Below are 19085 nucleotides of genomic sequence, written 5' to 3' on the forward strand. Positions count from 1 at the left end.
TTTTGGTCTACTGCTAGTAATTTTTAGATCTGCAGATGTTTTTTTTTCTTTTTTTATTATTAATTAGTTTTAATAAATATATATTAGTATTTTCTGAAGAGTTTTATGGTCCTTCATTATGGAAATTTTAAGTTATCCTTCTATAGGAATTTTATAGTCATCCATTACAGAAATGTTGAGTTCTTCCTCTATGAATATGAAAATGGTAAAGAGAAAAAAGAAATCAAATCCGACATTCAAATAATTGGGCTCGTCAAAAGATATTTATAAAATCAATACGTGACTTAATGCCATCAGATAGAGTGTTCTTTCTGCAGAATTACAATTTACTGCTATATCAAAATATATTTATTAATTCTCATTAATGAAATATCTATATTTCTTATTTATACCTACCTCTAATCTAATATACAAACCATATCTATTTCTATTTTTCAAAAAAATCTAGAAATAGTATTTCAGATTGTCTTTTATTGGGAGGTTCTTGTATGGTATTATATGACACTTGTGCTGTGTCTCAATAAATATAAACCGTTAGATTACAAGTGGTTTTCATAATAAATGATCAATAAGTAACTAAAAAGATAATAGATACTTGCATTAGATAAAGATCAAATAACAACAATAAATAATTATTCAATATACTTCTCCAATTAAATACATTTCTCATAATCCCTTTTAAGTTCTCCAAAAACATTGGCCACATTTCTTTACATGTTATATGTTTCTAATGAAGTATGTATATTATTTTGGTACTTATTTTATTTCCTTTTCAATTGTTCTCTTTTAATTTTATGAATTTACATAATAGAATTCCATTTTGTTTATATCAACTAATTTATTAACAAAAGGTTATGGTTGCCCTACCATTGTATGTTATTGGGTCAATTAAATTCTTTTGGAAATTGGAGCTTAGTAGTGTATGACAAACAGATCAACAAATTTATTAGAAAATAAATTCTTTATCACTAAAAGACAATAGAGATAAAATAACCTTTTAAAATTCTCATATCTAATTAATTAATTTTTATTATCTTTTTTATCATGAATTAAAAAATGATACTATAAATGATTTTTTTATGAATTATTCGGATATAATGAAGAGGAGTATAAAGATGAACATGTAATAAACTAAGTTATAGAAGATGAAAATACTTGATTTAATTTCTTCCATGCCATTAGATCAAAATGAAAATAAATATATAACTGAACCACCTTTTTAAATAATTTTTTTTTTTTCATAATATTATCAAACTTCTTCATTAGTACGATATTAGTTTATTAAATTTTTTATAAAAGAAAAAATCGAAAAGGAAAAAGAAACTTAAATAAATAGGTGAAAATTACTCTCCTTGTGAAAATAGAATAAGCATAATTAGAGAAAAAAATTAAATTTTAATTAGAGAAAGAGTAATTACATTAATAATAAAAAATAAATAAAAATACTATTTATTCCTATTAATACACATTTATTATGGATCAATTTGATCACTTAAGAATTAATAGGGTTTGATATTTTTTTCTAATAGCATCATGTTGAGGTGTACTTCCAACTACGTTAGCAAAAAATCATTGAAATTTCAATAAGTACTGATGTTACCAATAATGTAAGGTAACAATAGTGTGATTTATTTTGAACAGGGTTTAAAGAATAATATTTGAGAATTGTATTAGCATTAGTCATTCATTAGTGTTAGTATTTATAGGAGAACTGTTAGTTATTTTCATATTTAGAATGATCCTAAAGATTGAAAAGAACATAGATTCTAGTTTTTTAAGAGTAGTGCTTTATGGTTGTGTGAATTGGTGGTTCCTTATTGAGTATGTTAATAGTCTAGGTGGGTTGTCGAATATTGATGAGTTCTTAACTTGTATGGAGATTCGCCTTTAGACGAATCTCCATCATGTACTATCAATTGAAATAAAAATAATAGATATTGTGCTAAGAAAATAAGTAAATTGAAGAATTGATATCATTTGAATATAAGTGGAAAAGTTTTAGTAGCAATGGAGCGATTTAATCCAATGAGGGACAAAAATGTTAGTACTATGAAAACTCAAGAAGTAAACACAAGAGTAATGGGTAAGTGACTCAATGATTCAGCCAGGATGCTCTGTTGTGGGTTTGAGCGAGTCACCTGCTCCGCAAGCAACTTACTCGGCAGAGAGATTGCCTCCTTCATGAACACCTTGTTAGCACTAATTAGCACACATGTATGCATGAGAATGTTATTGTCTGTGCCACATTTAATGTAGTATAGAAACAAACATAATCTTCTTATAGTTGCCTACAGCTTGGAAGCCTATAAACAAAATACACATGGGCAAAAGTATACCCATATTTTCTCTAGGACTCAAAAGGCACAAGAGACCTTGATGAAAGAACAAAAGAAAGAACTTCAATTTTATAAGCTATATTAAATAATGTTTTTTCATACATGCTGTTAAGACTGGCAATATGTCAGCTAGTTTGTTTCTTTGCTTTGTCTTAATTTCTAGATATTAGTAGCTTCTTTTAGTTGTTTTTGCTTCGTTTAAATATTTAGTTAAATCATTGGCAGCCTTGTTAACCAATACATGTAGTTTTTTAGTTTACTTGTAGCAGGTACAAGCTTTTCAACTTATTATAATCATAGTTTAAGTTGTATCAATATTTTCTGATTTTAGTTGATAATATAACAAGTTTTTTCAGTAAACTTTCTTTTCCAACTTCATTTGCTTCTTCATTTTCTTAAAGAAACTTAACAACTGGTATTAGAGCACAATTGATCTTTAAGGGATCTGTGAAGCAAAATCTCTTGTTCTTCTTGCTAGACAGAAGCCTGTTTATTCTGTTTTTTAAAAACCTTCCTTAAACACTTAGCCTAAACACTTAAACACCTTTACCCTCTTTATACTTCCTTAAATAGAATCATGTCTTCTTCAAGTGGCTTTTTTATTGTGCCTCCTCCAATCCTAACTGGTGAAAATTATTCAAAATGGGATGTCAAAATGCAATCTATTTGCAGGCCTTTGATCTTTGGAGCTATGTTGAGGATGACTTAGATCCTACTCCTTTAGGAAACAATCCAACCTTGAATCAAATCAAGATTTATAATGAAGAAAAGGCAAAAAAGTTTAGAGCCAAAACTTGCCTTCATTCAGCAGTCTCAGATTCTATCTTTGATAAAATTATTTACTTTGAATCACCTATGGAAATTTGGGATTATTTGAAGGAGGAATATCAAGGCAATGACAGAACTAGGAAGGTGCAGGCATTGAATCTAAGAAGAAAGTTTGAGATGGAAAGAATGGTGGAGAGTGAAAATGTTAAAAGATTTCATAGACAGGTTGATCGCCATTGTTAACAAAATCAGACTCCTTGGAGAAGAAATGTCTGACAGAAGAGTAGTGGAGAAGCTTCTATTCAGCTTGCCAGAAAGACTCGAGTCCAAAATCTCTTCTTTGGAAGACTCAAGGGACCTCACAACCATTACTTTGCCAGAACCACTCAATGCATTTGAAGCATTAAAGCAAAGAAGGGCATTCAGACAGAAGGAGCTAGTTGAAGGGGACTTTTTTGCCAAGTAAATTGCAGAATGTGAATGTTAATGTGGGAGGAAGTGGAAATAGACAGAAGCAGCATATTGAGAATAGTGAAGCAGGAACAAAGAAAGGGAAGTTCCCTCTATGTCCTCACTGTAAAAGGACAACTGACAAGGAAAGAAATTGCTGGTACTAGCCCAGTGCTTAATACAAGAACTGTAATCAAAAGGGTCATATTGCTAGAGTATACAAGAACAAGCAAAAGCAATCTCAGCAACCTCAAGCTATTGATGCACAACCAGCACAAGAAGAGGAATCTCTCTTTATAGCTACATGCCTTGAGGATGTGAGTTCTGCCAAAATTTTGATGATTGACAGTGGCTGCACTCATCATATGACAACTAATCTAAGTCTCTTTAGCAGTGTGGACAGTACCTGTGTTACCAAAGTAAAGATTGGTAATGGTGCAAGGATCCTGGCTCAAGGTAAAGGTGTTGTTTCAATACACACCTTCAGGTATAAAGTCAATTACTGAAGTTTTGTATGTACTTGAGATAGATCAGAATTTATTAAGTGTTAGTTAGTTGCTTAAGAAAGGTTATGCCTTGTCATCTAAAGGATTAGAATGTATTATTTTTTATCCTTTAGGAGTTAAACTCTTCTTTTTCACTAAAGCACAAGAGTTTTCCATTAGACTGGAGTCACATTGGGTCTAATACTCAAGCTCTCTCTACTTGTATTGATGAGTCTGTTGTGTGACACAAGAGGTTAGAGCACTTCAATTTTCTTAAAGAAAATGCATGTTGTTGTGAAGAATTTGCCTGTGATTAATGATGTTGAAGATGTGTATGAAGTTTGTGAGAAAGGTAAGCAAAAGACAGCCATTTCCATCTCGTCAGTTTTGGAGAGCTACACAGAAGCTTCAATTGGTGCACACTGACTTATGTGGTCCAATGGACACACCTTCTCTGAATGGCAGTGTTTATTTCATTGCATTCATTAATGATTATACCAGAATATGCTGGGGTTATTTCCTAAAGAGTAAAGCTGAAGTTGCTTCTATCTTCTGGAAATTTAAGAATTGGATTGAAAATCAAGCTAGTTTCAAGATGACAGTCTTAAGGTCTGATAATGGTACAGAGAATACAAGTCAAGAAAATTTCAAGAGTTCTATGATTCTAGTGGAATTGAGCACCAATTCACCACCACATACACACCTCAGCAGAATGGTGTATGTGAAAGGAAGAACATAACCATAATGGAGATGGCTAGGTGCTTGCTATATGAGAAAAATTTACCAAAGAAGTTTTGGGCTGAAGGTGTTAATACTATAATCTATCTCTTAAATAGACTTCCCATAACTTCACTAGAAAGCAAGACTGCATTTGAAGTGTGGTATGGATACAAGCCATTTGTTGAGCATTTAAAGGTTTTTGGTAGTATCTACTATGTTCATGTGCCAGACTAGAAGAGAACTAAGCTTGATAAGAAGTCTAAAGTTGGTATTTTCTTTAGCTACAGTAGCAATGTGGAAGGCTTAGGATATATGATCCTATCTCAAACAAAGTGACAGTTAACAGAAACGTCAAGTTTGATGAAGGTGCTAGCTGGGATTGGGTCAATGGAGGAGTGATTGGCCATGAATTACCAATTAATACTCCAATGGGACACCAAGAACAAGACGCAACTACTATATACCCTGAGGAACTTGAAATTGAGGGTGTGAGAGGAAGCAAGACCTCGACAGACATCCATGTGAGGTCTAATGTTGTTGTTATTGAACCAGGAAGCTATGAAGATGCAAATAAACTCCTTTGATGGAAAGAAGCTACGCAAGAAGAGCTGGACATGATTCATAAGAACCAGACTTGGATTTTTAATGATAAACTTGAAAAACAGAAGATCACTGGAGTGAGATAGGTGTTCAAGACCAAACTGAACTCTGATGGTTCAGTAAACGAACTCAAAGCAAGATTGGCTATTAAGGGCTATTCATAAGAATCTAGAGTTGATTTCCCAGAAACATTTGCACCAGTAGCCAGACTTGACGCAATCAAGTTAATCCTGGCACTTGTAGCTCAAAAATAATGGGAAGTTCACCAATTGGATGTCAGGTCAGCTTTTCTGAATGGTCTGCTTGATAAGACAGTTTACATTGAGCAGCTTGAGGGCTTTATGAGTGCTGGGAATGAAAACAAAGTATGCTTGCTAAAGAAAGCTTTGTATGTATTAAAATAGGCCCCAAGGGCCTGGTATAGTAGAATTGATGACTATTTTATCAATTTGGGGTTCCATAAAAGCTTCAGTGAGCCAACTATGTACGTGAAGTCTACTAGAAGAGAGACTTTGATTGTCTCTTTATATGTTGATGACCTTTTGGTCACTGGTAGCAGCTTAGAGCTCATTCATAGATTCAAAGCTCAAATGCAAAAGGAGTTTCAAATGTTTGACTTAGGGCCAATGAGTTATTTTCTTGGCATGGAGATCAAGCAAGCTGATCAGGGAATTTTTGCATATAGAAGTATGCAAAGGAAATTTTAAAGAAATTTCAGATGGAGAATGCCAAGGCAGTTAGTACTCCAACCATGAAGGGAGCAAAACTATACAAATCAGATGATCATGAAGCAGCAGATGAAAGAAAATACAGGAGTTTTATTGGCTGCTTACTCTATTTGACAGCAACAAGACCTGACATAGTCTTTGTTGTAAGTATGCTTTCTAGATTTATGCATTGTGCTTCTAATCTACATTTGCAAACTGCTAAAAGAGTCTTGAGGTATGTGAAAGGGACTGTGAATTATGGAGTTGTGTTTCTTGCTGGCAACAAAGCTCAGTTGAGCTTGGAAGGGTTTTGTAACAGTGATTGGGCAGGATCAATAGAAGATATGAGGAGTACTTCAGGCTATATTTTTAGCCTGAGTTCTAATATTTTTTGCTAGAGTTCAAAGAAGCAAGAGTTAGTTGCACAATCAACAGCAGAGGCAGAGTATATTGTTGCCACATCTGCCGTTAATCAAGCAATTTGGGTGAGAAAATTACTTGCAAATCTTGGAGCTCTACAGAAAACTCCTACTCCTATACACTGTGACAACCGGTCAGCTGTTCTAATTGCAAGAAATCAATTGTTCGATGGCAGCACCAAATATTTCAAGATCAAGTTTCATTCAGTTAGGGAAGCTCAAAAGGATAATGAAGTTGTCCTTGTTCACTGCATATCTGAAGAACAGCTTGCAGATATATTAACTACGCCACTTGCTAAAGGAAGGTTTGAAGAATTAAGATCCAAAATCAATGTTTATGATTTAGATCAATATCTGCAACTTATGAAGCCAAAAGGAGGAGAATGTTAGGACTAGTAGTATGCCAACTAGTTTGTTTTTTTGTTTTGTCTTAATTGCTGGGTATTAGTAACTTCTTTTAGTTGTTTTTGCTTAGTTCAAATATTTAATTAAAGCATTGTTTGCCTTGTTAACCAATGCATGTAGTTTTTTAATTTACTTGTAGCAGTGTACAGGCTTTTCAACTTCTTGCAATTATAGTTTAAGTTGTATAAATATTTTCTGTTTTTAGTTGATAATATAACAAGTTTTTTCGGCAATCTTTTCTTATCCAACTTTATTATTTGCTTCTTCATTTTCTTAAACAAACTTAACACATGCGTTTGAACATCTGGAGTAAACTACCGAACAAAGATGCTTCAGGAATTTACACAAACTAATGCCACGTACCCTGGAGGTCTTGTCTAATCCATTTCCTTCTCAAGTTCTTTTCTCCTCCTCTTCTTCTTCTTCTTCCTCTTCTTCTTTCTTGGCTTCTTCTTCTGTAATCCATTTGCCTTCAGAGCGATACCAGTCTAAGCTATCTGCAGACCTTGGGGCAACTATAACTTGGGTTGCTGCAGACTCTATTGTTGTATCTTGCCTCAGCGGTGGTGCCTCCATGATCACCATAATTAAGTAAATATACAGGAATGTACATGCTATAATTTGCAGAGTAGGACCAAAACAAGCATGATATAGGACTACGCAGGAAGACTTGGAAACAAATGGCAATATCTTGTTCTTGGTACCAACATCAGGAAAAAGAAAAAACAGAACACGAACGAAAAATATCCTATTAATTGAGTCATCAAGTATTAGTATACATACCTCAGGTTTGGCATAAACAATGGCATCTTGTGCAGCAGTGAAGCTCGTTGTCATCTCTGGACATGATTTCACTCTTAGCTCTTGCAGAGATGGAAATATGTAATGATAACCCGTTGGACAAAATGTGAGGAGGCTTGGTAATTCTTCTAGGAACAAGTTCAATAGCTTGGGGAACACAATCTCTTCCACGTTACTGATGTCTACTTGATTTTCAGTCCCGAACATAGCCAATAATTTATCGGATGCTTTTATGTGAAGCTCTGTCAGATTTGGAAGACCCTGAGCGACTGGGAAGACGTATTTCATCTTATTACAACCTTCTATTATAACCGACTTTAAATTTTGCAGACAGTGTCGTTGTTGAGGATGAGCTTTTGAAAATGTTTCAGTCCCCTTTTTTTCTGCAATGACGTACTCAAGTTGATCACAATCTTTTACTTCGAGTTTTTCCAGGTGCACCAAACTTTGAGCAAGGGACACTGAGAAGAGAGATGCCAGGCTCCCGCAGTAGCATATGGTTAAATGAGTGAGACTTGTGAGGTTTACATTATCAGTTGGCCCTTTCCATATACACACCAATGCGTCTAAGTTATACAGCTCCAGTCTTTTTAGGTATGAAAGGCATTCCTTATTTGTCTCGTCAAGCCCATCCAGTTCGAATACCTGTGCCAGAACTTCACAATCATCAATCTCCACCCTTTCCAATTTCTGCATTCCTCGCAATAACTTCGCAGGAAATATGGTTACCATTTGGTCACAGCTAGAAATTTTCAATATTTGCAATTTCTGTAAGAATCCCTCTGGCGGCGAACCTTGACAGATTTCGCTGAGGGTTGTCATGCCGATTTCTAGCTCCACCAAATTCGAGAATGCATTATTTGCTAATTCTTTCTTCTTTGAAGTACTAATGAGGCATTCCATCGTACAACCATAAACATCAAGGCGAGAAACTTCCTGAAAGCCCGTCTGAGACATGTCTGGCATCAGGTTTTGGAAACATGTGTTGTTGCATTCCAGACGAAGATCATACACATTCTTAAACAACTCCTGAACTGCATTAACAGAGCCTTCATTGGGAAGCAAGCAAATGGTTCTTGATGCTGGATGTCTGAGGTTCGACAGGAATGTGGGGTATTCGCAATCACAAATGTGAATATGATACCCGACCAAGTTAGAGAGAGCAAAACCTTTTGGAATTTTATGAATATTCACTGACAGAATGGCCAAGTGAGGCAGCGAATTCCTGTGGATGTCCATTGGGCTAGCGTTTCCTTCGTACTCCCAATCTATAAAGGTACCAATGTGTAATTCTTCAAGCTTTGACAATTTCCGAATCATATTTGGAGGGATTCTGTCTAGACCATAACAATTTGCTAAATTCAAGAGTTTCAAGTTCTTCAATTCTCCCATCTCATCAGGCAATTCGCTAATATCAGAACCATAAAAACTAAGGATCTCAAGTCTCTTCAGATTGCTCAATGAAGCAAGCTTGGCAGTGGCAGTGGCATTTCTCTCTGAACTGAACTTGCAATATCTCAGCTCTAGCGTCCGAAGGTTCTGTAAGATTTCTAGTGACTGCATTGATAAGATCCCACGGGTTATAGATAAAACCTGAAGTTTTTCCATTCCTTCAAAAGATTTATCCATAACATTGGTGAAATCTCTTTGAACGTACCCTTCTGAAATACTTGTCCTTCTTGACAATAATAACATTTCCAACCTCGGATAATCCAACTGATCTGGAAGTTGCCCCATCTCATTGTCCAACAAGGAAAGAGCTGCAAAATCTCTGAAGCTTTCATCTGTTGGCCACTCCTGAAACCCAATCCCACCAGTTACCATGAATTCCTTCTCTGTTTTGGAACTAGTGACCACCGAATAACTTTTCCCAATCAGTAGGACAATATCACGAACCAAGTCATGCATCTTCGCCTTTCCTTTACTCTCAGCTTCCAACAGCAAATGGGAATCTTTGAGCTCGTCGAGTGCATCAAGAACATCGCTCATTGTATCTTTAAATGACCCAGTGCGTTGATAAAGCCCTAACCCGTGTACATATCTAGCCAGGTCCTCAGCAGAAATTTCATAATCCTCGGGGAACAAAGAGCATAAAAGCAAACATCTCTTGGTTTCCTCTCGTTCCAATTCATCAAAGCTGAACTTCAGACTTTTATATGCATTTTCTTCTCTGCTCAAATCCCGAATTTCTTGATGCTCACCCTCCTGAATCTTTCTCAACGCTCGTTCCCATCCATGAGGAGGTTTACCTCGAAGAGCCTTTCCTACTGACACAAGTGCTACAGGGAGTCGGCCACATTCTTTTGCCACCATCTTTGCCACATCAGTCAAGGCAGAGTCATCCTCTAAACGGGCAGCCATTTTAAACAGAGCCCACGCTTCAGCTTCGGTTAAAGTATCCAGCAGAATCTTCAGTTGACAGTTCATAGATTCACAAACAGGTATCCTACGTGTCGTTATCAGAATCTTGAAATGCTTGAGATCGTCAGCAGGTGGGATCCCAATTTCATTCAGATTGAGCTCTCCCCATACATCATCCAACACTAAAAGCTTCTTCCTCTCATCACGCAGTCGCAACATTAATTTGCTTGCTCTCTCTTTTATGCTACTCTTCTCATCAAACTTCAGTTGCAGCTGCTCTGCAATTCGATCTTGGATGGCAGTCAGGTTTGGTTTTTCTGTCACAGTGACCTTCACGAACTCATCGAAAAGCCTTCGACTCTCTGCTTCGTCCTTTACTTGTATCGTCAAGGTGGTTTTACCCACTCCTGGCATACCGTGCAATCCAATCATATTGACACCATCACTCTCTAGTGCTGTCATAATGTCAGCTAGAGCTGCTTCTGAAGCTTTAGAGAGCACCAGACCCTTGGATCGAACGAATTCAATGTTAGGGAGTTCAGCTTCATGTGTTAGTTTCTGGAATTGGCTGCGCTCTTGCTTGAGATTTCTAAGAGTTTCAGTCAAGCCTTCAGCTTCCTTACTACTGTCATATCGCCAAAACCAATTAGGACAACAATTACTCAAGCACTTCTTATCTTCCTGAATTGCATTTTGCAGAAGATGAACATCCTCCAAGGTCTTTTCCGTTCTGTTTATCCAGTCTTCTACAGGTTCATCTGGCACCTTAGTACTCTTTCCCTCTTTCTCAACTATTCTGTGCACCTCCTTTTGTACCACATTCAGTGCATGCTCTTCTTGATTGAGTTCTTCCTGAAACTTCTTCAAACAGCACATGTAGCGAAACTGATTTATGGCTGCTTCCACTCCTTTTTGCACATAATTGGCAGCAATGGAGAGAAAAGTGCCCTGAGCCCATGCAAGAAGACATGCCATTTTTGCTGATCTGAAAGAAAACAGCACATCAGGAAATGAATGCCTTGTAAAAGCAGCAAAACATGATCTGAAGATGGGTGTTTTAACTTTAACAATATGAGGAGCAAATAAAAGGAAAACTACAGCAGTCTTTTTCTCATATTCAATAATAGATCGCGAAAGGAGACAGATTAAAGATGAACAATAAATGAAATCTGACCCAGTTGTAAATGTGGGGCGCTATAATCTTTAGATTTATCACTGTCTCCGTCTACTATTTTATAAATTTTTTCATTTTCTTTCCTTACAGCAATTCTTTTTTTCTGAACTATCTACAGAAATAATTCATTCATCTTCCTATTTACATTTCGTCCAATTAATTATTTGAATATCTTATAAGTTCTCCTGTTTTTATTTTCACTAATTTCTTTAAAATCTTCCGCTTAATATTCTATAGTTTTTGTTTTAGGAAGTTGACACCCAACTATTTTTTATTGGCCTAATTACTAATTGAATTTTAAACTTTATATTTCTTAACAATTTTGTTTAATTATTTTAATATTTTAAAATATATACTTATTCTTTTAATTTATTTTTAAAGACACTTTTCTTCAGTAATAATTTTTAAAATTTTACAATGAGTATAATAATATGGCAACTTAACTTTGAATACTAAAAAATATTAATGAGCAAGCAAAAATATTATTGTGTTTAGATATCAGATATAAAACAATGTGCATATATGAAATTTTAAATGATTATATTGTTAAATTTAAGATAAATTATTTTTATCGATATTTTAGTTTTTTTAGTAAATACAATCAACTTCTACGTCATTTTCTTATAAAATATTAAAAATTATCATCATAAAATATTTTTTAAAATAAATTAAAAATATCGATATTTATTTTAAAATTTGAAAAGAATTGATATAATTTTAAATGCGCACTCATCTATATGACTTAATGTATTGAGAGATTAATTCAGAAAAAAAAAAAAAGAAAAAAGAGCACATTTCTTATCAATGGACTATTTTTCTTGGTTAGTCCTTTAAATTTCTATAGGCTACAACGTATTATCAAATTTTGTTTCTTTTTGTACAAATAGCGATCAATGTGGATAGCTTTGATCTTTGAGCTTCGTGACCTTGGTGGGCCAAAGATGTTGGATATGAATTTTTCATCTATATATATATATATATATATAAATTTTTAAAATTTAATTTTTTAATATGTATATTTAATTTTAACACGTAAAATTTCTATTTTAATATTTGTATTATTTTTTACACATAGAATTGAAACTTATATATTATTTTATATATTTTTTATTAATTTACTAATTAATAAGTTACGTTTCTAATTAAACATTCATTCTAATCCTAAGAAATAATATATTACTAATAAATTAATTTTTTAAATAGATAATGATTAATTTTCTAATTAGATAATAATTATTCTAAAAAATAACATATTAATTTTTATGTTGATTAATAAATTAATTTTTTAATTAGATAATAATTTTAATTATAAAAAATAATATTTTTAAATATTATATTCACTAATAAATAAATTCTTAATTATATAATAATTTTTAATTTAAAAAATATTAATATCAATTATATTGATAGTATTTATTTATATAATAATAGAGTTAATAAATAAATATCTTAAAAATAATTTAAAAATAACATTAATAAATAAATATTTTTATTAATACAATAATGTAGATGAAATTTTAAAAAAATTAAAGACGTCTAAAAATAGTTAGTTTGCTATTATTCTTAAAATTATTATAAATTAATATTAAATATTAAATAATTAATGAAATTGTATCTATAAATTTGATTTATAATCGAAATAATAATAATAGTCATGCAACGCAAGAGTAAACGGCTAGTATATATTAATTGAATACGGATAAACGACTAGTATATATTATATTCATTTTTGACACATGAAATTCAAGCTTATATATAATTTTATAATTATTTTCTATTAATCTATTGATTTATAAATTATATTCCTATTTAGACACTCACTCTAATTCTAAAAAATAATATTTTAGTTATATTTTAATATTATATTAACTAATAAATAGTTTCATAATAAAATAATAATACTAACTCTATCTTAAGAAAGAGCATATTAATAATATTTTAATATTATATCAACTAATAAATTAATTTTATTAAATATTAAAATTTATTCTAAAAGGTATTAGAATAACCCCTTCGGATTATTGTGTTTTGATTGCACATTACATACATATAATAATTAAAATATGAATGTGAATAAGCATATAATTAAAAAGAAAGTTCATTATTTACAGAGAACAGGCCCGGGACTTTGACAGCATCATGTTTTTTAACTCCTTGATTTTTCTTTAAATGCTATTAATTGTTATGCAGTTGCGGTAATCTAAAAAGAAATTATCAACGATTTATTTATTTATTTTTTATTTAAATTTAAAAATAGACCATAAATATAGAAAAATATTTTTTTTATTCTTCTATAGAGAAAGGAATTAGAAAGAAATGGTTAAATTACTGTTTTATTTATTTCGTTTTCAGTGTCAGTATCAGATTTTTTACTTAAATAATTATCGGTTACAATTAACTCCAAAAAATTATAGACAAAAAGGGTCAATTTGCCCCTTCAACTTGTATCGAAGAGTCAAAATAGACCATAATTCAACTTTCTCAATACAAAGGCTAGCACATAACTTCTGTGTTAGGATCAAATCAATCCAAATATTGACCCAGTTAGAGGTTTTGGGAATCTTTTTCTTTTTAAGTTCTTCAATTAAAAGAAAAAAACTAAAATTAAATATTTATTTCCTTCAGCAGCCATTAAAATCAAGCTTTCTCTTTTCATTCCTTTTGTTTTTCTTTTTCCTTGCTTCTTTCTGACTTATTCGACATAGCAATGCCTTCATTGCAGCACACACTTGATTGCATCACCTCGACGGGTGCCTCCATCCTTCTTTTTCTTCCTTATTTTGAAATTTGACTGGCGAAATTATTATGTGTAAAAAAGTCCCAATTAATTTGTAATGGGTATGTGGGTATACATGCAAGACACTAAGTATTTGAATGCTTATGGTGGAAGTGATGGAGTTGTACGGTGGTATATATTATGAGTTTGATACTGGATTAATAGAGTCATTACCACTAGATGGTTATGGAGTTGGTGGCGGTGGTGGTAGCAGCAGCAGCAGAGGTGGCCACGATACGTGTAGCTGAGTTAATAATTTTACTTAAAAAAAAAGAAACAAATAGTATAGAAGTTAAAGAAATATTAAAAAGTAATATTCTGAAAATATAATTTATTCAATCAATTTTTAGATTAAATTAGCTTTAAAATAAGAAAATAATGGGTCTATTTATAAGAAAAAATTGAAATCTAATCTATTTTGATCGTTTGATAAATTTCAAAGAGAAAATTTATACAGCAATTAAGTTAGATATTAGAAATAGATTAGCTAGACTAACGATAAGCTGAACACTAAAATATAATTTGTGTGTACGAGAGACGGATATTTATACTTGATCATCAGCAGTGATGATTTAGAGAAAGAGAAATATATTATTTTTTGTAAGATGTATAGGTCATCTCAATAATTCTATTACAACCGTCTAATAGTTAGAGATGTTTGACTATTCTAGATTCTTATAACGTTATTAAAAGAATTTTTATATTATTTTTTATATTTTTTACCTATTTAGGATTTAGGCGACTTTTAGATAATAGGTCGTATATTACGTCTCAAAGTGTAGAGATTGAGATACTCTCTCAATTCTCTACTATCTTTGATCAATGACCGACAATATGTCCTAGCTTATCATTCTGTCCTATCAATATACATCTAATATAATTGTAAATATTTTATTACAAATATACTATATATATCTAATACAAGGTTAAATATTTTAACTAGTAAACTAGTTCTCAACCATCATTAATTAATCAACAATTGATTAACCGATTAACAACTTAATTTTTTAAAATTATTTAGATTAACTTTAAATCAAGGGTTATTCCATCGATTAATTCAATTAACTCAACTGATAATGTTTATTATAGCTGGTTCTGTTTTTTTTTTTAATTAATAAACCTTAGATAAAAATTACGAGATTATGTGTTAGAGGGACCAATTGGGAGGGACTAACTAATTTAAAAGTCAAACAGGAGGGTTCTAGTGGTAATTAGGACCTTAACTGAAGCACTAAAAAAGAAAAAAAAATAAATACAAAAAATGTAACACCCAGTCTCACAATTTAACAATTTTTTTATGTGATTTTTTTAGATAAAAAATTATATGATTAAAACTCGTGATAAAAAAAATCATCATTAAAAAATATTGATTGATAAGAATTCAACTATCTTTATTTCGGTCGGCCATTATTATCATGTTGTTTGCATTTGATGATATAGATTTATAGTCCAACAATTCAAAGTGTCGTTATTTAACCATCAAATAAATTTCATTGAATTAGTGTCTTCTTAAACCGTAAATTAAAAGTTGTTAAGCTCTAAACTCAAGTTATTAGACACGGATAACATGATAATATTAAAGTTATTAGACATGGATAACATAATAATATTAAAATTAACAGTAAAATACATTTTTAACAGCAACATACATTTTTCTGTTACGATTTATAAAAGTATAATTTTCTTTGACATATTAAAAATTATAAACTATTAATATTTTTTGTGCTTATCCCATAAGAATACTAGAATCTTCATAAAGGTGTGCCTATACATATACTAAGACCAATAAGTAACAACATCCATGGACATGCAATTTAGTACCCTCCTAATATTTATAGCAAATAGAATTTATTGAAATTTACCTCGTGTGTTATCTGCAACCTTTGCACCATGCAGTACCCTATAGCCTAAAGCACGAGAGCTTCTTTCTTCTTCTTCTTCTTCGTTGGAGATTTGTCAAGAACACCAGAAGGAAGAAAAAGAAAATAAAAGGAAATAAGCAGTTTCAGAACAAAAGTAAACAGAAAGGAAAGCGAACAATGGATTGAAACAGATAGCAAAGAGCAGAGCTTCAACCACTGATTAATATTAAGTTCACTATCTGCTTATGTCTTAGATAGATAAAATTTGTTTAAAAATCTCCATTATTGATATTAAGTCAAACTATTAGGATATCAGAAGAAGCAACTGGCAAGAGGCCACCTGGCCATCTAGAAGGTCTTTTAAATCTGTAGTTTAATTGTGAAGAGCTAGTTGATTAGTCAGTTTGCCAGTTGGAGTATTCTTATTGGTGTGTTTAGTTATAAATTAGCTCAATTAGTTGGACAGTTAATGAGCTAATACTGCTGTACTCTCCTCATTTAGAAAATCAATTTCCAAATTCGCATTTTCATTTTATTTTTCTGTCAATAATTTTGGAATATTTTTAGATAAAATGTATAACATATCTTTTCTAAATAAAACAAATTTTATGATTAACATGGGTTATTATTTTAAAATTGAAAAGAATATAAATATCTTCCTCATTTAATTGAAGAATAGGATTTGTTGGACCAAAATATTTCAAGTTATGGAATAATTTGTTAAGAAGATATTCATTTTCTTCCTTTTTACTTATTTGATCATTTGAGAGTTTGTGGGCGGCGGTTTCAGGTGTGTACCCAAGTATTTTTAGCTATTACGGTACTGTAAAATTTTTCAACCTAATCGGAAATACGCTAACTAGTCACTGACACTAGTGCGGAGATGGAAGTCACCACTCAAATAATTACTGGGACACTTTTACTAATAAGTGACGTTTTTTAAATTCTATAAAGAAGCTTAAGCCATAAAGTCTAGAGATGGATCTAGAAGCCAACTTCCTTATTTGTGTATATTAATCTTTAATTTTATTGTTTAAAAAATTATTACCTATAAATACAAACAATTTATCCACAGGCATGCCAAAACAACACGCATAAAACATCTAAGTATAGTCTGTTTTATTCAAGCACAACGCATATTAAAATGGTTAGGCTAGTCTACTAGTCAATTATGCATGTAGCTCACCTTTTCTAGCTAAATTACATGTTATGCTTTTGACTTCCGCCTTTCGACCTAATAGACTACTTATTATGAGAAGGTCCATTTATTGTGATCCTAATTCTAATTAAACTCAAACCCTAACTAAGCATGCCAACGCCCGCTAAGTCTACTTAGATTTTAGGGTTTTAGGCTCAGTTTATATTGATTAGCCTATTTGACTACCATTTTCATGTTGAATCCAGTTTTAAGCCTAAATCCATGTGATCCATTTTAATTAATCAATTATATAACACATATTTAATTAATCATATAATAAATAAAATAAATAAAATAAAATTAGGAAGTAAAATCTAACTATTATAACCCGGTCTATAACTATGATTGTGAAAGAAAAAGACCTAAAAACTTTATAGAACTCAGAGTACATCAAAATTCGTCCAAAGATTCAAAAAATGGAGGTTGGGCTTAAACAACCAATCAGCTCTATATCTAGAGCCGATTTGCTCAACCTAGAGCCAATTGGCTCTGCATTAAGCTAATCGGCTCAACACAGAGCCAATTGGCTCCGTACTAAGCTAATCGGCTCAACACAGAGCCAATTGGCTCCGTACTAAGCTAATCGACTCTAAGGTTCCAGGTTGGGCTTTCAACGATTCTTCAATGTATTTTGTATCCCTAAAGCCAAATCTCACATGCACAGATAGTAAAATGAATTAGAATAAAAGAAAATTAGAATAAAATTAAAATAAAAGTAACATAAGTCAATGATCAAAATCCTAACCATAAGTACAGTAAACTAACAAATGGCAAATCATTCATGATTATATTAAATATTTAACTACCTAATCATAATGGAAACATAAATCTAATCATTAATCCTATAACATGTTTTTAATCAAATCCAAAACCTTAATTGGCAAAATATCGTATTTCAAAATTTTAGATTGCTTATTATTAGATTCAAAATCCAATAATCGTGCATATTCAGCAAAAATCATAATCTAATCATACTGATCATAAATCAAAATCCTAATTATGTTTCTAAAATTAGATAATAAAAAGGAACGAATGAATCGATTTTATGATGATGGTGAATGTATGATTGAAGGAATCCTAAGGTTATCACTATAGTTGGTAGATCTACGAGTCTTAAGTGATGAGGATGTAGTTGAGTCGAAGACCGGATAGGATCCAGTGTTGGATCTTGTGTAGAGAAATCTTCTGACGACTTAAAAATAATTTCCAAAAATAATTCTTTCTTCAGTGACTTGTTTCCTAAAACCGTTCTTATTTAGTGACTTGAATCTTCTGTTGTCAACTAAGAACGACAGTCTTTTTCTTTCTTTTCTCTCTGGTTTTTCTCTGTATATTTTCTTTCTGAGTGTCTCTCAAGTATTGATCTCACTTACTACCAAGTTTCAGCTCTTGACTGTTAGCACTAACCATTGACTACTCTTTCTATTTATAAGGTTTCAAAAAAAACCTTAAGGGAAGCGATAGATTTAAAAATTATATCGATAAATATCTAATTTTATTTTTAATTATCGGTAAAAATGATGATTATCGTCAAAAAAACCTTCTAAAATATATATCTAGACGTGAAATCATCGAGAAAAATGGTGTTAGAGTGCAAATAACCTAATTGGCTCTATGTAGAGCTGATCGGCTCTATACAGAACCGATTGGCTCTATACAGAACCGATTGGCTCTACGTTAGTTCTACGTAGAGGAAGTTTAATATTTTACAATTAGGTCCCTGAACTTGTGAAACTATCATTTTGACTCTCAAACTTTATTGTTCTTGACAATTAAGTGCAAATTGATTTTGAAAAGGTAATTCCAGTTGGATTAACCTAAATCCCAGCCTCGAATTCACATGTCCCCCATCTCCCGAGACCTAAGATGACAGTAACTTTAATCATAGAGTTTCATTTTTCTCGCTATATCTAGATTCGGAAAAAAAAATGTTAACATAGTTTAAAATCATTTTATCCCAAAAAAAAAGAAAAAGAAAATAGAGCTTTTGATAAGCAGAGCACCCCAATGGTCAAGCAAAAAT

General features: G+C 32.0%; 1 protein-coding gene across 1 annotated transcript; it reads right to left on the reverse strand.

The window, feature by feature from the left end:
• Positions 1-7111: 7111 nt before the first annotated feature.
• LOC8282914 (probable disease resistance protein At4g27220) lies at positions 7112-16105 on the reverse strand. The gene is made up of 3 exons (XM_002522919.4): positions 15865-16105; positions 7674-11037; positions 7112-7460 (listed from the first exon to the last, which is right to left on the reverse strand). The coding sequence occupies exons 2-3, from the start codon at positions 11025-11027 to the stop codon at positions 7284-7286; spliced, it is 3531 nt and encodes a 1176-aa protein (XP_002522965.1). The 5' UTR covers positions 11028-11037; positions 15865-16105; the 3' UTR covers positions 7112-7283.
• Between the last annotated feature and the right edge of the window lie 2980 nt (positions 16106-19085).

Source organism: Ricinus communis, chromosome 9 (assembly GCF_019578655.1).
Source record: "Ricinus communis isolate WT05 ecotype wild-type chromosome 9, ASM1957865v1, whole genome shotgun sequence".
Classification (NCBI taxonomy): Eukaryota; Viridiplantae; Streptophyta; class Magnoliopsida; order Malpighiales; family Euphorbiaceae; genus Ricinus; species Ricinus communis.

What these genes read in the sequence shown, in the direction of transcription:
- LOC8282914 (XM_002522919.4), bottom strand. Translation starts at nt 11,027, where the DNA reads ATGGCATGTCTTCTTGCATGGGCTCAGGGCACTTTTCTCTCCATTGCT. An exon ending in TTGTTTATGCCAAACCTGAG is followed by an intron (nt 7,461 to 7,673) that starts GTATGTATACTA and finishes GTGATCATGGAG; the next exon opens with GCACCACCGCTGAGGCAAGA.